This window comes from Cheilinus undulatus, linkage group 5 (assembly GCF_018320785.1).
Source record: "Cheilinus undulatus linkage group 5, ASM1832078v1, whole genome shotgun sequence".
Taxonomy (NCBI): Eukaryota; Metazoa; Chordata; class Actinopteri; order Labriformes; family Labridae; genus Cheilinus; species Cheilinus undulatus.
In genome coordinates this window covers 5,005,435-5,030,120 of record NC_054869.1, presented here as the reverse complement: position 1 = coordinate 5,030,120, position 24,686 = coordinate 5,005,435, and the positions used below count along the sequence as shown (strand labels likewise).

The window sequence follows — 24,686 nt, the reverse complement described above, 5'->3', positions numbered from 1 at the left end:
AATGTTTCACTTGATAAGAGAACCCTTAATCACTGCAAGTGAGCTGCGTATGTAAAGGCTTGTTGATGAAGGAGCATGCTGCAGCTATAGTCCTAGAGTTTAGGAGAACAGGATGGTATGAGCAGCAAGCAGCAGCAGGAATTGTAAAGAGGCTGGCATTAGAAGCTCTCTGCCTGTTTGCAACAGACACTAATGCTCTTGCATACATTTTATGCAATGATAAAGGGACTTAATACCAGGTATATGCTGACCGGTGAATTAAACAGGTCTCTGGAGTTAATGCGTTGATGGAAAGCAGACCAGAGACAATCAGCAGCACCACTTCAATACAAACATCCTGCAAATTTATGTTGAGTTTATATGTTGTTTCTAAGTTATATACAACATAGCTGCTGTGAAACAATCAGAATATAACAGTTTCTGTGTCACTTTGTGTGCCTCTCTGCATTAAATGACAGCATACTGACCAACCAACTGACCAACTGAGTGGAAGGTGTCAGCCCTAATGCATAAAGTGCATTTACTGGAGGGTTGTACAAGCGTGGTCCACTCTCATGCATAGATCAGATTACAAATGGATTACAAAAAAAGACAAACTGTTCACAAATATGTTTTGGTGGCTGCAAATTTATCTGGATGGCCCTCATATGCATAGCTTCATTAGAATTGATCGTACTATCAATATTTTAAAATCAAGTACAAATATTAATGAGCTAAACACACATGAAAGTAATAAAGACACTTCATCTTAATGCAATAAACAGGATATTTACCTGTTATGTACTTACTTACATTACCTTTTTTGCATGGATATGCATTTAGTAATGCTTCACAACTCTTTTCTTGCAAAGAACAAAACACACTCTAACTGTAATCAAAGACTATTATAAAGAATACCCTGGTCAGTTTCGCTCTCAATGCACAGAAATTAAACATTAAATATGAAAATAAATGAAAAAGTATAAAAGTATAAACACTAAGATTTAAACATGTAAAAGCTCTTGTTGGTGTAGCAAGATGTGGTGTAAAATATGCATGATGTGGGCAGATTTACATGAAGTGGATAGTAAGTACTAAATATTTTCTGAGCATTAGCTATCTCCCTTTTTAAATGACTAAATATAATCTGTATCAATATAATAATACCCTATATTTTCTTTTAAGGAATATTGATACACCTTAAAGGCTTCCCAGCCCTAGCATGAAACTACAAACGTCTGCTCTATCACTCTGGATCATGAATAATTAACCAATCCATTTTATTAATAATAAATCATTCATTAAAAAAAGCTGCTGATGATTGCATTAGAATGATCATTTTCATTCAGCTCTTGGATGCAGTCTGTGACTGTGACAGAGACAACATCTGATTCAACCCAGTTCTCTCATCTTGGCCGCTCTTCATAATTCAACCTATCCCAGAATTCACATGTGTACTGACACTGCATGAGGCAGCCAATGGCAATGCAGGGAGGAAATGGTCTTGGAAGGCTGTCAGGCAGGGAGCAGTGAATGACCATATATGGTAAAATCTGCAGTCAGCAGGACTGAACGGCAGAAGCGGCAAAGGCAGAGGCAACCCAGCAGCACAGAGTTATGGAACACAAACTGAGTAAAGTATGGGGAAAGACCGGGGATATTATTCACACCCACTGTATTTCTGTGTGTAGAGACGGTGCAAAGCTCAGCTTGCAGACAAACTGGTGGAAGTAAGGCAAAACAGAAAAAACGTGTCACTGTGCACACACCCAGAGATCCCTAACAGCTCTACATGAATGGTGCATTGAGAATTGACTGCAAATCAAACACACATACTACATCTGATCATCCTCAGTCCACTGTCAGTGTTTGATTCAGCAGCATAGAACATGCCTTAGTAATTCTCTCTGTGGTGTTATGGCTGTAGTTTAGGTCAATCTTAAAACAAAACAGACAAACACACAAGATTAAAAGCAAACAGGGCAAAAAGAGTGGTATTTTTAACAATTGCATGATTGGATAAATCAAATAAAGAGCTTCCATAAAAGGACATAAATCACATCATCTGTAATGATTTACTGAGACTTCCTTTCCCTCATGGTGAGCAGGCAGAGAGGAATGATCAGGAATGTTTCACTGAACACTTTCTAGCTGCTGCATTCATCCCACAGCTTCCTTCATATGGAAATCAGGGAATAAATTAGCAGGCATCCCGCTAAGAGAGAGAAAGGGGGAGATTGAAAGCACGAGGCCGAGGAATGACGTGTTGAGCAGGACATCTGATGCCCTCTCTATAAATCCCTGCGCTGACAGGAGGAAGCAACAATGCTCATGGCTGTGCTGAGTCACAGCGGCCTGCCGCACTAACCTCACCCTCCTGAGTCAAACAAAGACATGGCTCCATCGGTCGACTGCTCAGAATGAGTCTCAGACCTCAGGTTAGGTCACAGATCTACTATATCATAGGGCTGGGCGATACAGACCAAAATCTTGTTTTAGTATCTTTTGTATAGGAAAAAAAAACAATTTGTTGCAACAATATCAAAATTCTAAAGTTTTATATGATTTTAGCAAAGTTCAAATCATAATGATGCCTATTTGATATCACCACAACAACAACATGTATAAAATAAAAGTCCTTAATACTCAATTTGGGCAAAAATGCAGACAAACTCCTGCAAACCATAAAAATTGTACGAAAACATTGGCAATGTTCCTTATATTCAAGCTGTCAAACTTCATTATGACCCAAAACCATGCATTTAAAAAGGTTAACTCTCCATTATTTTAATGATCAATAGTACTAAAAAGTAAAGAAAAATAATGATTAAAAATCATTAAACCAAAAGAGAGAGCATGGTCTAAATACTTTGGCAGCACTTGGAAAAGTGGGCAGAAGTGGCATTTAAATTGGTTGTTTGTGGTCAATGATCCAGAAGATGCGCAAAAGTCACTTCCTGGGGGGCAGGAAGTGAAAAACAGCAGTTGGGCATCAATGGAAATGAAAGTAAATTGGTTCGTAAAAGGTCTAGGTGGATATTTATGCTGCTGTCATCCAAAGAAATATCCCTTAATTGCACAAAAAAAGGGATTCGCCTGGCATGGAGGCAATCAAGATCACAATTTTTTTAATCTTGCTAGCTTAGAGGCTTGCTGCATCTCTTTAACAGCTTTCCTTCCTCATTTTGTCATAAAATTGATTTTAATAGAATGAGTGGTATACTATCAAGCAAGTAAACCTTGTGTCAATTGCAAATGTCATGGTTCTTTTAGAGGAAGTACAGGGACTGGCTCCAGTTAGAGAGCCAGTTTCCTTCTTTCATTTATTTTCACGCATCCAAAAAGTCAGACCAGTACCAAATGAAGAGCTGCCTGGGAGCCAAAAGACTGGCTCTTATTACTATGCAAAGCCAAATGATCCAAAAATCTGAAAAAAGACAGATTTCCAATCAAAACAAGCAAGGCTGGACAGAAATCAACTATGAAAACATGAGGGAGATCAGGGTTTACAGTGACGAGCTGTACTACTTTGTAGAAACAGACAGTTAAGACTTTAGACAGAGGCTTTAACACGTCTGCTGCTGTTTCTCTCTGAGCTTTTGAAATTTTTGCTGTAATGTGTCACAGTTTTTGGGCCTCAAAAGTACCTCAAAAATTTTCTCCGCAACTTGTAACAGATGGCATAGCCATAAACAGCTCTAAACTTTTTCATTGCACTTCACTTCCTGCCCGCCATCTGGAGTTCTCTGCTGTGACATGGCATTATCTGAAAGTAATCTATAGATTATCTCACGGTCAATTAGCATGTTACTGTCATTGGCTCTTACTGTGAACAATCTTTTTACTGGCCATTAGGCCTGGTAGCTATAAACTATAATGATATAACTGATACTGTTTCACTGTATAGCTTGCTTTAAAACATAATAATACATCTTTAAAACTCTCTGTATTTCCCAGCCCTAGTCTAGATACATAAAAATCACAAAACAGAGCAGAGAGTGCAATACTTTTCATAGGGCCCTGAATTTAATAATTCATTCTCCCCTCCGTTAATGCATCGCTGCAACAAAGAAAGTGCACAGTTGCATATGCTTAATTGTGAAGGGGGAAGGAGCATCGTCACACTCCTGCCTCCCCCCAGCCAAAGTGCGGTAATGACAAAGGGCTGCACTGGGAGTAAGCCTGGGACAAAGGCCCTGAGCAGCTGGCTGCCCACAGAGACCGGGACCGACACAGCACAGGCAGATGGGTGCGCTGGACAGATGCACCCTCACATTAGGGACGGGGAAAGGGTGGGAGGATGGGGGGCGTAGAGGGAATGTGGTCCCTGGAAAACAAAAATTAAAATGAGACCAGTTGATTTTCCAGCAAGTGTCCTTGAACTGAGCCCAAATATTTATCCCAAAAGCAGAACTCTTAGAGTGAAACAGGCCCTTTGTACAGTCAGTACAATAACAGATGGGAAAATAAACCACTTATTCACAAATGAGTTTAACATGCACTAAGGGTGGGTGGTATAAGGTATCAATACAGTCACTGGCTGTGCCAAGACATGGATTTTTGCGAACAGTAATCATTGGTTTAAACACAGATGTTTCTTTTTATTATACAAATGAGTAAATGTTGAAACCATCAATAAAAAACAGTAGTGTAACAGAGGAGTTTGTTACTTACAACAGCCCAAACTGAGCCCTGATCTTCTGCATGATTGGCTGTGAGACTTAGGGAGCAGAGCCATGCAAACTTACATGCCTACTAACCAGACAGCACCACCTCCTCCTCGTGTCAGAGCAGGTGTCAGCATTTATTACACCTCCTTTACAACATCGTTTCCTGCTTATGTTCAACTTATGACTCACTCATCTTAAGTCCAAGATAATTAAAGGAAGTGGGCCGTGGCTGGGACCTGTGGTTACAAGAAGATACTGTAGATACTTTAACAACACGGTATCAAGCTTTCTGAAGCTCAGATAATTAGTAGAAAACCCTGTTTTACTTCTGAAAAAAATCTTTACAATTAAGTCCCCACTTACGTCATTAAAATCCAATGAAATAGCTATATTAGGAACTGTGGCATTTTCAAGAGCAATGTCATTTGACTGTAACTAATTTTATGACCACACCCCTTGCCCCTGACACTTTGCTCTACCCCTACATTTTGGGCATTTGTATCTAAGAGTAGGGTGTCCTGGGTGCTGGGTGCTGGAATGGAGGGGTAGGATGAAGTACTAGGGGTACACAGCCCTTCAAATGGAGATATCTAGTGACACACTCCAAGTTTTTATAGGAAATCTCCCAAATTGGCCTTCAAATCACTGGCAAGATTTAAACATTAAAACAACAATCTGATACCATGATTTAATGTTGTTTGAATGGTCCTTTTGATTTTTAACAAGCATTTTTTTAATTGTTCGCAGCAGGAAGTCTGGTTTTGTTGTACCTGCAAAAGTAAATGTTGTCAACCACTACCTATGGAGTAGCAGGAGTTTAAAGGGTCTGGCCCTTTTGTAACTAAGTCCTTTAAGTCTGTTTAAGGGGCAAGGTGGTATCAAAATCTAGGAGTAGAGGTAGAGGTAAAAGATGGACGTGGCCATTCAGTCATAAACCTCATTATAATTTAGGACACGATGACCAAAGCCAAGTTCAGACTAAAGACTTGGAACAAGTTCCAACTCTGCAGCATTCTACAACTTAACCATTTTAAATGACTTATTTCTTAAGTTGCTGCACAAAAAACCAGTCTCTACAATGGGGACTGTACTGACCTTTCATTGGTTTTTCAAGTGTTTTTGTCATCATGAAAATGATGAACATTTCAATCACACACAGAAGCAAGAAAGAAATTCATCACTGAGTCCCTTCATCACCATGCTAGGATGGCAGTGTATCTTTGTTCTGAACTGAGCTTTTATGAAACTTTCTCTGTTTTTATTCACACGCGAGAAGAAAAGGGCATCACAGGTTTGTTAGAGGGGATCTAATAGCATAAAAATGGGCTTATATGAAGGAATCACTTTTAATGTTGTAATACTGCACGTTGATGATTTTTCAGGGCCAATACGATACCAATTATTAGTAATTTATGAGACAAATAATCGATATCAAGGAACTATATGCATTTTCTGTAATATGCAAAATGTACTTAATGTGGTAAAAGTAAAACTGCATGATCGAAGAAAAAAAAGGGAAAATAAACACAGCAGCATGCAACATCCAACCAGTCGGAATGTATTGTATGCAGAATATATAATGAGACTGTGGAGAGTGAAAATAAAGCCAGAGGGGAGGCTGACCTTACATTGGAGACAAAGTATTTGACTTTTTTGATTAATTTATTTTATCAATTATCAGTAAAATAAAATGCCAATATCCATAATTGGCCAAATGGCAAATATCGGCCTCAATACTTGTCCAGGCTGATAATCGGTCGACCACTAACTGCAATAAAACACCATTACTGCAGCAAAGGAAGCCTTGATATACATTCCAGGACATATCGCCCATCTCTGATGCATCTGTTACAAATGATGTCAGGTGCTGAGAGGAGCGCTGTATTTCAGACTACTGCAGTGCAGTCTAGTAATATCACTTGTGAGAACAGACCTGCCCCACTTTTGAGACCTGCATTGCCATCTGAGGCTAAACTGAGATTTCCAGATGGACCTGCTTTGTCAGAAAAAAATCATTAGAGAATACTGTAGTGACAAAACCTAAAAATAGCACTAAAGTAAGAAAAAGACACAAACTAAAAGGGGAATGCCCATGGTTTTAAGATCTGATATGAATTCCATCCCTTCCTACCAACAACTGAGTGTTTCTCTGAGACACAGCAATAAAACTGGCATGGTGGCAATGAGTGCAAGACACACTGTAAAAAAACAACATACTATAATACTCTAAAGGCACGGTATTCCCCTCCTGGCTCCACTGTCTCAATGCATGGCCTGTTGAAATGATGAAAACACCAAATCTGAAGGATTAGTCTGCGTCTCGCCTGCCAGCTTGAATGTGGGAAGATCCAAAAATCAAGAGAGCCGTTTTAATCTCTCGCTAGAGGAAATTGCCTGGGGTTTGCTCTGCACATAAAGACCTCAGTCTTTCACAAGTTTAAAGCAGTAGTCAAAGTAGACTTTGTTCTGCAGACACACCATAACTGTGCTGGGACAAGGCGAGCCGAGGGCAGCTCATTCAAACACGCACAGAGAGGAGGAAGGAGGCAGCGGGAGTGTGAAACCGGTCGAGCTCGTAGCCCACCTCCAGCACACGCTTCGTACTCAATGAGGTGCTGAGAGGTGGAAGCTGTGTGATGACAGGCCTAAGGATCCGGTGGCCTTTGCCAGGGCCTTCTCAGATGACATGGCTGGTGCACATGCACTGGTGTACACTAATTACAGGCCCAGGTTAAATCTGTCAACAGTGTTGCAGTACTTATGTCACTCTCGGTGTCAGGACCTGCCACTTTGCCATTTCACTGAGCTGCCAAAAAGAAAAAAAACGCAGCAAGTAGTTCATGAATATCATCTATAATAGCACCAATGGGCTCACCGTGGGAGATACCAGAACCTCCTGACCTCTCCTGAGCTTAAAGGAGCCCAATTATGACAGAAAAATGCCAACAAAAGGAAGAGTCCTGTTCACCCAGCTCACTTGTTTACAGCTAAACACTCCTCGAAAGCTGTCATGCCCATCCCTAATGTAATTCTAGTTGGAGAGGAGCGATTCCTTATATGGAGGTAAGGATCAGGAAACTATTGGCTCTAGGGCTTTGGAGTAGTTTCTGCTGTACACATAAGGGTGTGTGAAACAGCCCACTAGTAAACATTAACCCCAACTGACATGAGGAGTCAGCAGTCCTAAGAGAGAGATCTTCAATGCAAAATTTGTTCACTGAACACAAAACACAGGAAGGAAGCTCTACTGCAAACCAAAGACAATAGGGTTGATGAGACTTCTGACATCTATTTAATGTGACAGATGCTTAGGAGAGGAATGGATCCATCAAAAATTAGAAGAAAAACCACTACAAGGCAGCCAAATTGTACAAATACTTCAGCAACTTTTCATATTTCTGAATCTTAAACAATGGGCAAGAGCTTTCTTGGTGATTAAAACAAAGAAACACCTAACATTTGATTATTAGAATCCATATTGTTTAAATTTTACTTGTCTCATGAAAGTTTTATATTCTAGTATACCAACAACCCTGAGAAACAGAAAGTCATTCTGATCCACTTTTTAAGGTGTAATATATGTGTCCATGTCAGTCCAAATATGATCCATTAAAGCCTTATGACATCACTGGTAAGAGCAAAATTTCAGGATTTTCCCACCATCCACCATCCTAAAATATCCCAAAGTAATGTGATCATCTGATATCATGTGCAACAAAAATATCACACGCATAGCCACGATCAAAGAAAAACATGCCTTCAAAAGGTCAGAATTACACCATTTCAAATCAGATTTTCACCCCAAAAGGACAAATTACCCTTAAACTAGTTTAACTCAGGGTGAGTGTACAGAGGCAGTACTACTTCAACTACTTTGACCCTAACCCTCGCTCCTTTCCCAGATGTCACTCCCCTAACTCACTCACTGGTTTCCTACTCCTATCTTCTGTCCTATCTTAACTCATTGAGTGCCATTGACGTATATATACATGTAGGGCTAGCACTCAACGAGTTAATAAAGCTGCAAAAGCCCAAAAGAGAAATCACAAAAGTGCAGACAGACTGGCCTGTTTTTAAAGAACAAAGCAATAAAAAAAACCCTGGATCCCTCAGATGAAAAGCTGGAGTCAATCAAGACTGGATGACTGCCAGTATTCAAATAAGATTACCTACAATAAAGTGTGCAATTTCTACCACATAACAGTAAGTGTCAGTAGTGGTGGGTGGTAAACCGGTACCAATACCTTCACCGGTAAAATTTCTGCAACACAATGGATTTTTGCATCAGCGGTCTAAATGTGTGCGTTGTTATGTAGTACAAACGTGAGGCATAACTAATGCCACTGCTAGTGTAGCAAAGTGGCAGAAAGCAGCTCAGTCTGAGTCCAGTCATAAGCATATTTGCTCCAGCATTACAAGCAGCCAGGTTACTACCTGAACGTTACACACTTGAGGTGCTATACAGCAAACAGGTAAGACCTACAGTACTGTGCAGAAGTTTTAGGCATGTTTGGGTTGAAATTTGAGGCTGAAGTAAGGCATGTAATGGCGAGTATGTCCACCTGAGAGCCCCATTGGGTGTGAAGGAGGATTGACACAACCTAGGTCAAGCACTGGATGTCTTTGTACATAACCAAGGGCATGGGAAAATAATCTGATGAAAACAAAACAAAAACCACAGCTTTAGGGCGGAGTTATGGGTAGATGTGGTGCTTAAACATAGCCTAGGGTACTGTTAGGGCGGATAGGAGGGTTGTCACAACCCCCTGGTTGTCGTGTGTATGTTCTAAGCACCTGAAAACTGTTGGTGGTTGCTGGGCGTATTACCAGGGGTGCAAAGGCCCGGACAAAAGAAATGCTGATAAGCTTGACTGTGGCTGCTGAGCAACACATGTACATGTCAAATGTGTCGACACTGACTCTGGCCGCCCTCCCTCCTCTCTTCAGGGGATTGTGGAACATCAGGACCTGTGAAGAACCATTAGCGCTCTACATGCCTAAAACTTCAGCACAGTACTGTATGTTTTTTTATCTCTAAGTCTGGTATCTGTAATAGTAGCAACATTGTGACTGTGTTCACTTTACAAAGCGTATCTGTCAGTTATGTCTGCGGTTTTAACACAACAGTGCTACAGTGATTCAGCTTAAAGGTGTGTTTAAACTTGTGACTCTCTTGATGTAAGTCTGCGTTGAGTCCAAAAAGCGAACTGTGGCATTAAACAAAGTCAGAGATGCAGCTGTAAACACTGCAGCAGCATAAAGTCATCAGTACCGCCGCTGAAGCTAAGTTTAATTAATGATAAACACGCCATTTCGGTCAATTCCTCCACAGTAAAGGTACGTAGTTATTATTTCTTGAGTGTTTTTATGTGAACGACCCCATTAGGAAACATGGTACAGTTAAAAGAACCATGACATACTTTACTTTTAAGTGAAACTTAAAAGTACTGAAGCAATAATAAAGAAATAGAAGCCAGAGAGACTTTTAAATCATTTTTCTATGATCAGTGGCTCAGACATGAGTTGAGTATGTCATGTTTTAGGAGGAGGGGGGTCTGTAGCACCTGAATATGCATTTAAATGTGCTATCATCTTAATTTGGTAATACTACAATATAGGACTGGGCAATTAATCGCAAATTAGATTAAATCACAATATGGTCTGCTGCAATTTTCAAATCACAGAAGGTGCGATATTTCTTTAACCTGAAATTTGTGACAAAATACCAGTTTAAAAGTTATTTTGAAGCAGAGACGTTATGCATTGCATATCATGCAATTATTCTAGTGGCATATTTTGAGAATAGTGTACAAATAAACCCTGTTTTCTACAGTTTTTGTATGTTTTTCTTGTTAAATATGAGAATTATATTGTAATTATCATTCCCACAGTTCATGTCCAATTTGCAAAATGAGTCAAAATCATCATAATTAGATATATTTTTTAAAAGTTGTCCAGCCCTAGTTTAATCTAATATTGTTTTGGTTATAGTATAGAATGAATTATTGCTTGTTTTTGTTGGAAAATACCTGAGATGAGGAACTTAAGAAATAATTGCATAATAAATTGCAATCGCAATATTGGGTAAAAAAATCGCAATCATATTATTTTCCCAAATCGTTCAGCCCTACAACAAATTAAAACTGCTACCCTAAAGGGCAAGGAAAATACTGTGACATAACATTTAGCCATATTGCCCAGGCCTATGCGTCAGTAAAACCAAAATTATTCATCACTTCAATTATCACAGCCATGTGTTTTGTCTGATTATAACCGACTCTAAGCTAGCTAGGGAAGTAATCAGATTTTTAACTCCGACATAGGGCTGGATGATATGGCCTAAAATTTATATCGTGATATATTTTTGCTATATCCTGATACAGGATATATATCACGGTATTTTAAAATGTCCTCTAAGTAGCTGTAGATGTTTAATTCAGCCTCAAATGGCACTAGTTTGGTGATTAAAATAGACCGTACTATTCGAATTTTAATAAAATTGTATGCAAAAAAAATCAGAAATCAATAAAGTCAAATTTAGCAGTTTTGATTTGAAAATGACTTCATTCAGTCTTATACTAATAAATCAAAAATACATACAGTAATTCATGAAATACTTGGGTGTTTTACAGTGTATGGAAAGTCCAGAAATGTTTTCTGTTATGTTTACTCTAGCTGATTATAAAATGATTATTTTCCTCATTAAGACTGAAGCAAACCTACAAAACACTCACCAATCCTGCATGTAACTGAAGGCCAAAACCCTGCAGTCTAGTCCACCATTCAGGCTCACAGCTGTGATTGTATTAGTCCATTATCTGTGCTGATGAACGCTGGACTAGTTTCTGACAAGTTCATGACATGAGAGCGCTTTAGACGGTATTCAAGAAACTCTCCTGTGTGATCATGAGGGGAAAAAGCTTGTCTGGAGGGAGGAACTGTTGGGCTGGGATAAGGCTTCATAGTTGTGGAGAAGTGGATCACATTTGTTCATTGCTGGGTCGTCTTCTCTCTGACATGTACAACTTTGGCAGGGAGTTTTCAGCAAAATGTTCGCGCCCAGGAAAATCACGTATTCTAAGTGGAGTGTCCCTGGCTTTTCAACAACACTGGGCTCATGTCTTTAGCAGTGTGTTGTGTTACTGCGTTGTTATCTCAGCATCATCATGTGGCATATTTTAACGAATACAGCGAGTTCGACCTTTTCCTTTTTAAAGTTGAACCACTGCCAGATGACAGATTCAGCGCTGTTTCTTGTTGTCCGTCTCTTAACGCTGCTAACTCGCCACTGCTCTGTTTACCTCCTGCCTCTCCCATGCTTTTCTCTCCTCCACTGATACAAAAACGCACATGTGAGGAGGAGAGTTTTCTGGATGGGGGGTGGGGGTTCTGCTGTGAGAGATGTGTTCAGGGACAACGGGAGAAGTGAAAATCCAGCGAGAAATGCTTGCCGACAGCTCAAAACTACCACATAATGTATTGGGTCCTTCTTAATTTCACAAATACACTAAAAACATTTTAATGGCAAATAGGGCTGAACTATATTGGAAAAACAGACAGAGCGATAGCTTTTCTCTTAACTGGGTCTTTATGTCATTTCTAGATTTGGAATATCACACTGTGCAGCCTCTGACAGTGGCTCTGACTCACAGATGGAGGATGAGGGAGAGACTGAGCAGGTGGACAGAACAACCTGTTTCTTCACTAACTTTAAAATAAACTCGCCACTGTGTTCCTCAAATGCTATCAGCCATTTTTAACAACATTCACACTCATGTTCAGCCAACATGACCAGGTCAGTGAGTGCAGCTGATGTTTAAACAAATGCTTACAGGGACAAGCTGCTGTGACTGTCTGCACTGGTCTGTGCCGCAGCACACAGCAGAGCTGTAAAATAAACAATCTGCACGTCCATGCTGTGAATGGAACGTTTATCAGCCAGCACCGCCATTTAACGTGGGAATCCACTCACCTAGGATCAGCCTTGCATTACTTAGCGTTTCCTGAAGGGTCATACTCGTGTAGTGATGGCGGCAGTGTCACCTGTAGCCTGACGTGTGGAGACACATAGACTCTGCTGTTCAGAGTTCACTTCTCCGGCTCCTGATGGTGATTTCAGGCAGATTTTAAGGCACCTTAGTCACAGATGCAGCCTGACGTGCACCAAGTCACCTGACTATCACATCTCTTGCTATGCCACTATTGCTCAGGAGCACATCGCCACTGCGGTACAATTACAGTGTACCAGTGTTACTCAACCCTGCTCGACCAAAGAGCCAAATTGTTGAAAAATACCTTTGCAAGAGCCAAGAAGTGAAAAGCAGCAAAAACAGGTTGAAGTAGCAATAAAAATAAGTTTAATGTGTTAAAAATGGTCCAAAAGTGGCAAAAACATGGCAAAAATGAGAGAAAAGTGACTAAAATGGTCAAAAAGCAGTCAAGATTGGCAAAATAGGGCAAATAAAAACAGGAAACATGTGGTATTCAATGGCAAAAGTTAGCTTAAATGGGCAAGAAATGGTGGAAAAGGGCAAAAATTGGATAAAAGTGGCAAAAATGGGATAAATGGGACAATCAAGTTTGACAAATAAAGTCTTCTATATAAGTTTGGGAAACAAACTGATTAATGTGATCAATTTCTGAGATCAAAGTTTCCCTTTTCTAAGGTTTTCTGGGGAATAATATTTCAAATTAAGACATAACAGAGCCACATGTGACTCCAGAGCCACACGTTGAGTATCACTGCACTATACCGTTCAGCCCTAGTAGCAAATGATGCAAACATGGTGGTGAAATTTAGACAGCACTCTCTCTCACAACACCTTCTGACCAAAATATGGCTTCAGACGTTTATTTTGTTAATATTTTGGTTCTTTCCTAATATTATCAATCATTACTGAAGGAGATTTTGTCATTGAAATACTATCAATCAAGTAATATTAAAGTTAGTAACACTCTGACAGCCCTACATGTAGCACTGGCACGGACACAGGCCAAACAAAACAGCTGATTTCTCTTCAAATTAAATAATAAGAACAACCAACAGTGTAAACAATGGTTTTACCGTCAACCTCTAAGAGTGTACTATAGACAAAAAAAAAAAAACATTGTAAAATGCAAACAAGCTTGCACATCCAGTTTGTTAACATCTGGGAGTCTCTGAGCATATCTGCCTGATGTGTTCTGTCAAAGTACAAAGTGTTTTATCATCAGAGGATCACCTTAAACTTACCTTGTGAAGAGGGAGAACGAGGAAAGCCCCACCACCGCTGGCCTCAATAATTATGGCAACAAACTTTGGGTTGACTGCACAGAAGGAGCTGTCCCACGTGACTCTTGACACCCGAATGTCATCGTAGCATTGGTCATTCTTCACCGCCGCGCCATAGACGTGACGGAATTTGCTCTGCCGTACAACTCGTCTGAACATATCTGTGCAAAAAGCAGAGAAGAAGATTTAACATATGCTTGTCAGAAAATGACCTCAGGACCAGACTGCTGAATGAAGGAGTCAGTGAGGTTCAAAACCACATCACAAACATTACATGTACACTTACATAAAAATCAACACATATGACAGTATAGATACTTGAACAGATCAAAAGATGTGAAAACACTAGACCTTCAATCCACAAGCTTCTGCAAAGCTGCCAGCATAAACTGAGATCATATGTGAGTTTTTTCACAGTGATGGCAGAAGTGTTTGATGTCCACTCTGCAAATGTTTTCTTACTAACCATGACTATCCACCACTTCAAGAGTCTTTGTGGGATTTCTTAATATTTTAGGGCTGAAACCTTAAAAGAATAATAATATGTACACATGCTGTGACTTGCAAATGTAATTTTGACATGTTTTTAAGAAGAGTACTGATATATAGTTTACTGACGTAGATTTAGAGTTTCATTCTTGGAGAATCCCGCATCAACTTTTCTACACTTTATCTAACACTAGAGATGCAAATCAGGGCCAAAGCTGGTATCAGTGTTTATAGTGACAATCTGTACGTTTTTTTTTTAATTCATTTTTTTAGTATAAAACTCAAAAGATACCAACATTTTCTCATGTTTGACCAAAAAAAGCAGATCAAAGTTTGTCCAGTAGGTCACATCTTCTTGTCAATAGTCAGTCTCTTCTCTGGATCAGCCACTAGGTGTGATAAATCCAAGCATCAAATTGATCGTCACAATCTGCTACTGATATCTGGGGCTGATCTTTAGGGATGAGCCAATGATGGTCTTAGATACAACTCCAATCCTGCCATTTGAAGCAAGCATCAGTGTTAATTTCACCGACTAAAACTATGACTAAAACTATTCGTCAACAGCCTTTTTTCCATGACAAAAACTAGACCAACAAAAACAGATCTGTGATGACTAAAACTGACAAAAACTAATTTTAGTTTTCGTCAAGATGACTAAAACTAAACTAAAATGTACTTTAGTTTTCGTCTGACATTCATAATCTTTGATATTTCTCCACTGTGGGCAAATCTGTCAAAATGCAATGCATCTGTAGCTATTCTGGCTCTCAGCTGTAGAAAGCAGGGACCCCAGGTTTAGCAGGGTGCAGAGAACACACTACCATGATTTGGTACCAGATTTAGGCAAGAAGATAAATGCTTGGACTAAAAGTAAAGACTAAAATGTGAGGACTTTTATGGACTAAAACTAGACTAAAATGTTTTGAGTTTTTGTTGACTAAAACTTAAAAAGGTAGAAATGACTAAAATGGGACTAAAACTAAAATGCATTTCATTTAACCCTTTTACTCCTAGCGCGTCGTCAACGACGCGCTGTTGAAGCACACTTTACGTGACTATAATTGCATGACCATTTGTGCTATCGGAAAAATTCAAACCATTTCTGAAAGCTAAGAAACTGTGCTTTACAGCCAGCATGCGGTTATTTCTGTAATTTCCCCTTTGCCCACCAAGATTCTAGCATGAAGTTCCCCTGGTTTTTTGTGATTTCTTCATTTTAAACTGTTAAAACACTTAACATGCAGTAATATGTAAATAACTGCCATATATTAAAAGTTCTATGTATTGTGGAAAAATGGGCAAAAGCACGTACTCACAGGACATTTCCTGTTTTTTTATGGTTAAAATAAGAAAAGAGCCCAGAAACTCAGTTTTAATTTAAACAGTTAAAAAAAACACTTTTTAAACATGCAGTTCATTGTACACAACTGCCAGATATTAAAGTACTCTGGAATAATGGGCAAAAGCAGTTACAAGACACTTTCTGTGCCATTTAAAGTTAAAAAAGAACATGTCCAGAGGCTCAGGAGTTAAAGGGTTAAAGACTAAAACTAAAATTAAAATATCTGCCAAAATTAACACTGCACTATTGTAATCTAAACAGCCTTTATGCATGCGTTTTTGTAAACATTTCAAGGGCTACTTAATGCAGAAATAATTGCAGCCTTTATGTCGTTCTGACATTGCACAGCCTGACATCAAGACTAGAGCTGTGAAAAAATATTGATACGGCAATATATCGCAATACTTTGAAATTCGATACAATATCGATACTTCAACTTTTAATATTGACTTTTTTTTGTAAAAAACTAAAAATTCATATTTCAGCCGAGTTGTTAGTAAAAAACAACTTCTGCACCTCCACTGTGGTAGATGGCGCCAAAGAGCTACTCTGCTGTATGTCGTCACGGCATTTTCTGTAGAAGCAGTCAGAGTGCATAGGTGAAAGGAGCGAACATGGCTGACAAAATAACAACACCTGCACAATTCAAAGCAGACGGTTGGAAGCATTTTGGCTTCAAAGTTAAAACGGGGAGCACAAACAGCGACTTAGAGAAAGGAAATGCCGTTTGCCAGCTCTGTCTTGCTGCCGTGAAATATAGTGGGAACACCACCAACGTATTGTGTGATTTACATATACTTCATCTCTAGATTTTTCTCAGTTAGCTGTGTAGAATATCGCATTATATCACAATATCAAGATATCCTGATATGTTGTGATACTATCGTATCGTGACCCAAGTATGTTGATGCGTATCGCATCGTGAGGTTCTTGCCAATACTTGCCCCTAATCATGACTGCTTTTGTGATTTGATTAATTTTGCAACGGTGATTTTAACACTAGAATTAGTAAGGTATCAGTACCAGCAATTACCCAAAGCCCAGGGTTCTCTCGACATTAGGGATGCACAACATGGGATTTTTGCCATATCTAAAATGCACATCGTACCATACTTACTTCACGGATATGGATAATTACTGATACCTTTAGACCTAAAACTTCAGTCCTTAAAACACACTTTAACGTTTGAGGATGAAGAAATTAACAAATTTCAGTCCTAACAACACACTTTAAAGTGTAAGGAATGAGAACTAAAGAAAATACTTCTACTGATGTAGTTCTGCTGGTCTGGCCTAAAACTCCACTTATTGTTTTTACGACCAGTATTTACAGAGGGAATATCACCTGTATATATAGCAGAAATATTATATCTTCCAATGCTGATAATTAACTTTTGTGCTAATATCTACTGATGTCTTGCTGATAATATCTTGCATCCTAGTTGGTACTGGAGCATAAGTTGGACTGGTACATCACTACTGACATTTCAGAAAAGTGATCCAAATACATTAGTCAGTGTTTATCAGAATCTGCCAAAAGTATTCAGGAGAACCCAAAGATTTTCAGATTTCATATCAAAAAACCTTTATGAATTAGAAGGAAAAATGACAACGAACAAACTTCACAGTATTTTATGTGACTTTTTTCAAAGACAAAGTGCCTCTTTTAACTTCAATTTTGCCAAATATTAAACATCTGCAATACCAACACACTTTCCTGATGGCACAGTCAGAAAGAGCTGCTCCCAAAGAAAATAGGACATTTCAATCTAAACAAAAACAGACTTTGTAGCTGGTTCAGCTAAAATCTTTACCAAGACAAGAATCTGCTGGCAGATACAGAGCTTTGGAAAACAAGCCCATTCAAAAGCTACAAGTCCAAGAGCTCTGCTCTTACAACAACAGGCCACTTCCAAAGATAACAGAAAGCTGGCCGGTTTTAGATAAACCACCAGAATCATGGTCCAAGCTAACCTACAACATAAAGAAACCCTTCAAATCTTTTTCTTTTTGACCGAGCACATGGTAACGGCTTAACAGCCTGAATCACCAACAAGATAAAATCACAGAACAGGATGTGGGACATGTTTTGGTGGTGATTTCCATTGTGTGTGTGTGTGGGTCTGTGTGTGTGGTTTTTGTGTGTGTGTGTGTGAAAGAGAGAGAGAGAGAGAAAGGGTGAGAGAGGATGTGTAAAAGAGAAAGACAGACAAAGCTGGAGGGGGAGATACAGAGAGAGCAAGCCACGCATGTTTCTGACGGGACACTGAACACAACACAAGCAGGAAGTTCTTCCTGCCGGGATGTGGGAGTGTCTTCACAGGCCAACTCTTCTGAAAACATGTCCGTCATTTCACTGCTTTCATCCATGTCTATAAACAGAGACTAAAGTTGCCTTAAGAAGTTATTTACTTACACTAAAGAGTAAATCTCCTTTGAATTTTTCTTCTCTGAGTTACATAAGAGTCTCTAAATCCTCCTCTAAACTCATCTAGATCAGAAGTGCATTCGTCGAGGAAACTAAATTTGATTACAGCTGGAAAGGCCGACGCAGACTGAGAGCAAATCACAGGCATCCGATTATGAATGAACAGTCTCAAGAAGCCCTTCATGGCTAAAAAGACACTAACTTAATATTAAAAGAAAAAAAGATGCTCTGACGAGTAAATCTAAAGATGAATAGTCTCCAATTTCACTGCATGTAATCTGCAGCCAAGAAGTAAATAGAAGTTAAATATCCTTACAGCAGAGTGATGGTGGCCTGGGGCGAAACTCAACAAGGATGTTTGTGATGAAGGCTGAGCCCTGCTTGCTTTCTTTCTTTCTCAGCTGCAGCTATGCCACATAATTTCACTGAAATAGAAGCTTCATGTGAACTAACACCTAAATCAGCTACCTGTCAAGCGAAGGAAAGGTCAAAAAAAAGGTCAAACACAGTTTGTCATGGTCCTGTTTCAGTCTTCTCTCAGCAGGTTTTTCTGATTATTAACAACATAAACATGTACATATATCTAAGCTCTTCTCTTCTGCGACTTGATAACAGAAGGCAGCACATCCCAGCATGGTGGCTTCAGCACTGATTTCTGGGCATGTACTACACCAGAAAAAAGTGCCAGAAAGCTCAGATGGGAGCTTTGTAACATGAGAAGTTGTTACGTTAGACTAAACGGTGTCTCAGCTTCTGGGCAGACATTTCCTACTTCACATTTATTGGTGCTGGTATGATTATACAAACTGATCCAGCGAACCATTTGAACTGATTCTGATGGCAAATGTTCCAAACTGTGCTAATTCAAGTGAGACAGACGAGCGTTTCTCACACATAAACAATGCTCAGGCAGGCTGCCCAGGTATTTTCACAGTCTCAGCACAATTCCTGAACTTTTCAAAGATGATGACATGATCCTGAGTAAGAGGCGTAGAGAGATGGGGGGCATAGAGGGAGAGGTTTGCTGGTGAGTCCTTGAGTGAGTGGAGGACCAAACCTGCAAAAATTAATAACAAATAAATAAATAAATAAATAAATAAATAAAAGTTTAAAAAAATTTTTTTTTCAAAAATTAAATACAAAAAATAAATATAAATTGAAATAAATACAAAAATAGAAATACATATAAATATATATATAATATAAATAAATAAAAGTAAAAAAATAAATAAAATAAGACTCAAACATTAAATATAAATAAACAAATAAAGGTGGAAATAAATACAAAAATAAATATATAAATAGAATTAAATATCAATAAACAAATAAAAGCGCTCTGCTCTCACATTTACTTATTTCATGTGGCAGAGCAATTGTATTTATTTATTAATATCTGGTTCTATTTATGTATTTATTTTTGTATTTATTTCCACTTTTATTTTTTTCATATTTAATTTTTGAGTCTTATTTTTTATTTTTGTATTTATTTTTACTTTATTTATTATGTATACATTTTTTTATTTTTGTATTTACTTCCATTTATAGTTTTTTTTTGTAGTACATTTTTTGAATTTAATTTTTTTTTTTTTATTTATCTATTTATTTATTTGTTTACTTATTTTTTTATTTTAATTTTGGCAGGTTTGGTCCTCCATAGAGTCCCTCCTATAAATTCAGAAATTGAGTTGGGACGTCTGATGTTAAAACTGTTCATCCTTCCTATCGTTAGGATTGTCTGTGCCAGAGAGCAGTTGTTGGTGGTGTATCATGAACTTCAGCTTTAGACCTGATTCTGAAGGATTACTTTCATTTAGCACGCTTGGCATACACATCAGGTAAGGCTTCCTCTTCCACAATGCATCTTAACACTGTTCTTTAGGAAAAAGGAGACAGGCTGAGTTGCTCATAGCACTGCTAATGCTAACAGTGCAGCCACACACCTCCTGCTGCATCTGTGTACCAGGGAAGGTGGAGACGCTGCACAGAGAGAAAGACCAGCTGTGGGTTAGCTGTGCTCAAACTGTCTGCTGTTGAAAATGCACTTCAGATGAAATGGACATTTTGCACTTTGAACATCTCTAATCAATTCAGAATCGTAGAAATTAACACCTGTGAGCGGATTAATCATAATTGGAGCTGGGGCGATGCTTTGTCGTAATCAAGGTAATCAATGACAGAAGACAGAGGAGAGACAGCTGCACCTCGTCAGAGAGTTAGGCCTGTTGAGGGGAAAAACCTTGCGTATGTTCATTTCATGTTTAGAATTTTAACAGAATCCCAACAACATAGTGCCCAGTAAGATATGCAGAGTATTTTTTTTATTTATTTTATTTTCTTTATTTTGCACAATTATGAAATACACAAAAGACAAAGATGACAAATTATATGAGGTGCAGGGAGAGGCAAAAAGCCCAAAGGGCTTATTTGAAGCCTCAACCTAAAGGATATTAAAGTTACACAATATTATATGCACATATAACATACAAAAAGAAAGAAAGAAACAAATTATAATAAATAAATAAAAATAAACAAAAAACAAGTTACTCAGAAGTTATGACAAACTAGCAACAACAATTATAAAAAGAAAGAAAATAAATAAATAAATAAAAAAGAATAAATAAAGAGTAGAAACGGCATATCACAGAAACACCACTGCTATGTCAAAGCATCTCAAAGGAAAGCATCCACGGGCGAGTTGATACGATGGCAGTGGCAGCAAGATGGCACCACAAGAAGTGTACCATTATCCCAAACTGAATAAAATGAATAGGCTAAATATCAACCATAACGTAATGATTTAAATCATTAAAACTGTGTGTGCAAATAGCCTTTGTGATCGCTGACATTTTTTTGTGAAGAAAGTTTGACAGGGACTGGGAGAAAGGACCACACAACTTTGCAAAGTGACTTCAAAGTGACAAAACAAAATGATTTAATATCGTTGTGAAATAAAAGGATTTGAATATTATTCATACAGTCATACTGATTTTGCAGACAGTTCGGGTAAAGAGAAATTTTTCTGCTAGATGTCACAGTCACAGTTGCTCGTCCTGAAGAGACTTTAGGATATAAAAATCTTAATGAGCTCATATGTATCACTTTCATTCGCTGTTTATAACAGAGAACGCACCGAGTGACAGGTGCAAATTTTGTAGTCCATCAATGTTAAATTTTAGTTTTTACACAAATAACACACATCATGTCCATAACATCTGCTTAGGGAAGTGCAGTCAGATTCCCTAATCACGGCTGTTCTCCTTTCCTATCCCCTTAGTCCCGCCTTTCACCAGCTGAACTTTTACTTTATTTCTAATTCGGTGAATTCTCCCAGTGCAGCTCTAAACGTTCGTATTTTGTCATATAAACTGCTCTAGACTAGATATATTCACATATTAACGTAGCGTTACGACTCAAACCATCTCTGAACACGTATTCCATCAGCTGAGGATCTGTACTTATTTTTTAAAGAAGCACTTTCAGCCAAAATAAAGCTGTTTACTGCTTATTCCCTATTAATTTTTGTCACTTGCCCTTTCTATAACTCTGTGGCTGGACCAGCAGACTCGCGCTGTCTGTGACTTCACATGCATGCTTTTACAGCCTCGCCCACCCAACTGAGAGCACGGGTGTCTGTGGAAACGCTAACTATTTTGGGGTTTAGCGTACCAAACTGTACTGAAACAACCCGGACCCCCTGATGGAAACACGGCTATAGTGGCCTCAGACTGAGCTACGCTCACACTGTCATACATGATGAGTAAACTGAAATGTTTGATTCAATGTTCAACAAAATTATGATCATTTAGTGTGTTCAGGTTTAACACTGCAGGCACTTGCCATGCTTTTAAAGAGATGGTGCGCTGGCTCTGTTTACTATATGACAAAAGGAGTAGCTACTTGTTCTCACTATTATTTTGGTTTTTGAATCACAGGGAAGCTAAAATTGTAAATGTTATTAATACTAGATCAATCATACAGCACTAATCTGGATCTTTTCTGTTTTTGTACGATATGAAAGAAAAATGTTTTCATGAGAATCCTCCTTAGGAGGATGAACAATGCAGCCATATGGCATCACTACCCAGAGTCCATTGCATAAAAATGTCAGCCTACATGTGAATCTATGTCAAACCTGTACAGCATACATAAAAAACAAACTGATGTTATTCTAATAAAGTCCAGTGGCTCAATACTTCAGGTTCCTTAGAATAGTGATAAAAGTCTAGTAAAATATTGAATTTTAACAGTTTAATGACTACTATTATATTTGAAAACCTCACCCCATAGACCTGCTGGTCTTTTCACATAGCATTTGAACTAAGTCTTGTTTTCAAAAGTCAAAAGTGAAAACAAAAATATCCTCAAGAAGCAAGAGATGACTTGGTACCAAAGAGTGAAAGTACAGCAAAAAAAAAAAAAAAAGTTACACCACTGGCAATAGCATGGGTGTTTGGTTGGCTGCAATCTGTCTCTAAGACATGTTTAGAAACACAGACATGCTGCTTAGCAACATCAGGGAAGTACCGGCCAAGAATAAAATCACAATACAACTCTTAAAACATGGACTAATGTCTTGGAAGGTGCTCTTGATGCTAAAATGAGAACATCTCTTTAGTTTTATCTGTGTGTTTGGAATTTCTTCTAGCTTTGGAAAACCAAACAAGCTTTCACGTTACGGTTTCTCTGTGAGATTCAAGTCAGGAAAACATTCACAGACAGGCTGTGATGAGCAGCTGGGAGCCAGGCACATCAGAAAACTACTGGAAGAAGTTCAACTGAAGATGAGAACAAGCAGAGCTGTACTTGGAATTTCTGTTGAGAAATTATGCATGACTTTCAACCACTGAACCTTGAGAAGACTTGCTTTGGAGTTGAAGAAATAAAATGGAACATGACTGCATGGTTATTTCTTAGAAATGTAAGCTTGATTCAAGTCAGCTTTTGATGTGGGTGTGGCTTTTTTTCCAATGAAACCATGTTTTTTAAGGCAAATCTTTAAGGCAACCTGTCAAGGGAGATGCAGAATAGTTTGAGGAGGATTGAGGGATCCAGTCTGCTCTAATCACCCACAGGGTCATTTCTACTGTACCCAACCCTAATGCTTTTCTTAAGCCTTGCCCATTCTTACTATAGAACCAGGAGGAAATGATCCTCCTGCTCTTAGCTTTGTTACTCTGCAGCAGAACAGTACACTGTTTAATTCAGGAGAAATGTGCTGTTTTATCACCACAACAGTGTGACTAGACTAGACAAAACAATTGGTGCATTCTTGAGGTCAGTCTGTGTCTGCACAAAGATCCCCAGTCACACAATCCTTTAGCTCTACAAACAGCAGGAAATGTTTAATATCATATGTCGTTTGCAACAACAACACTCAGAAGGCAACAAATCAGGGCTTAGGTTTCTTTACAAGAGGGACCTTTGCCTTGTCACAAGCAAACGGCAGACAAAAAAAATGCCTTCAGACAGCAGAAATCATACATAAGAGGAAAATCACCATCCCCAGAGCCAGTGTCCAAAAAGGCTGAATTTATAGTGCATTTAATGTAACGGTACAAAAGCATAACAGCAGCAAGGCTTTGTTACAGCACTGCTGCAGACTCACTATGTAAACAGGGCCAACATCTTGACTGTATATCCATTTAAGCAGCATAATAAAACTTAGCAGCCTCGATATTTTGATCTTAATACCAATCACTTATGTTGATTGGTGATTATGATTTTGGCCATAATTCAGCAGCCTGATCTAAAAGCTAACTTCCTGGCAGTTACAACAGAAAGACAAGGAGACACAATAATTCTGTGCACAGAAAATCCTCATTATATTGATTTTTCTAATCCATAAAACATTATTTTCAGTCACATTTAAACAGAAAGACGTTTTAATAACTAATGGAGGTAAAGTAAGGCAACACTGCACTGTATGTTAATAATTTAACACCCAGTTTTTTCCCCAAAACACCACCGTCACAATGATCTTGGCTGACACTTGAACAAAAGATTGTCAGCAGGAGCTTCTAGAGGTTGGCACCAGTCTGACAGCTCCAGACTCAGCACAGAGATTGACACACACCTTCAGGGAATCCTCTGCTACTCAGTGTCACTCTCCTGAGATTTGCAGCTCACTGATCCAACCCTAATTCAAACAAAAACCCCCTAAGTATCTGTTAGGCAGATCAGATGAAAGGAGAGCCATGTACCTTATTGCCCTCAAAGCCAGTAGAGCTGACCGTGATGTGCAGAGACAGAAGGAGGACCCTACAGCCTGAGGGGACGACCAGCAGGAAATGGGACCAGTGTGACACAGTTTTAAGGCTTTTCTGCATTCCTCGACTTCTTTACATCTGCCAATTCTGTTCAGGAAATCTTTCCTATACTTCAAATACAATACAATAACTCCATTTATCCCCGCAGGTAAATTTAACTGTCTGGAGTCTCATCTGTTTACGGTAGAATTATAAAGTCTAATTGCTGATGGAATGAAAGATTTTCTAAATCTTTCTG

General features: G+C 38.7%; 1 protein-coding gene across 1 annotated transcript in view; it reads right to left on the bottom strand.

Moving 5' to 3' along the window:
- Nucleotides 1-24,686, bottom strand: part of coro1ca (coronin, actin binding protein, 1Ca) — a 76,638-nt gene that overhangs the window by 33,839 nt on the left and 18,113 nt on the right. The window contains exon 2 of the mRNA XM_041786863.1: nucleotides 13,882-14,081. Within this exon, the coding sequence (XP_041642797.1) occupies nucleotides 13,882-14,079 (198 nt within the window). The 5' untranslated portion in view covers nucleotides 14,080-14,081. The remainder of the gene's footprint in view (nucleotides 1-13,881; nucleotides 14,082-24,686) is intronic.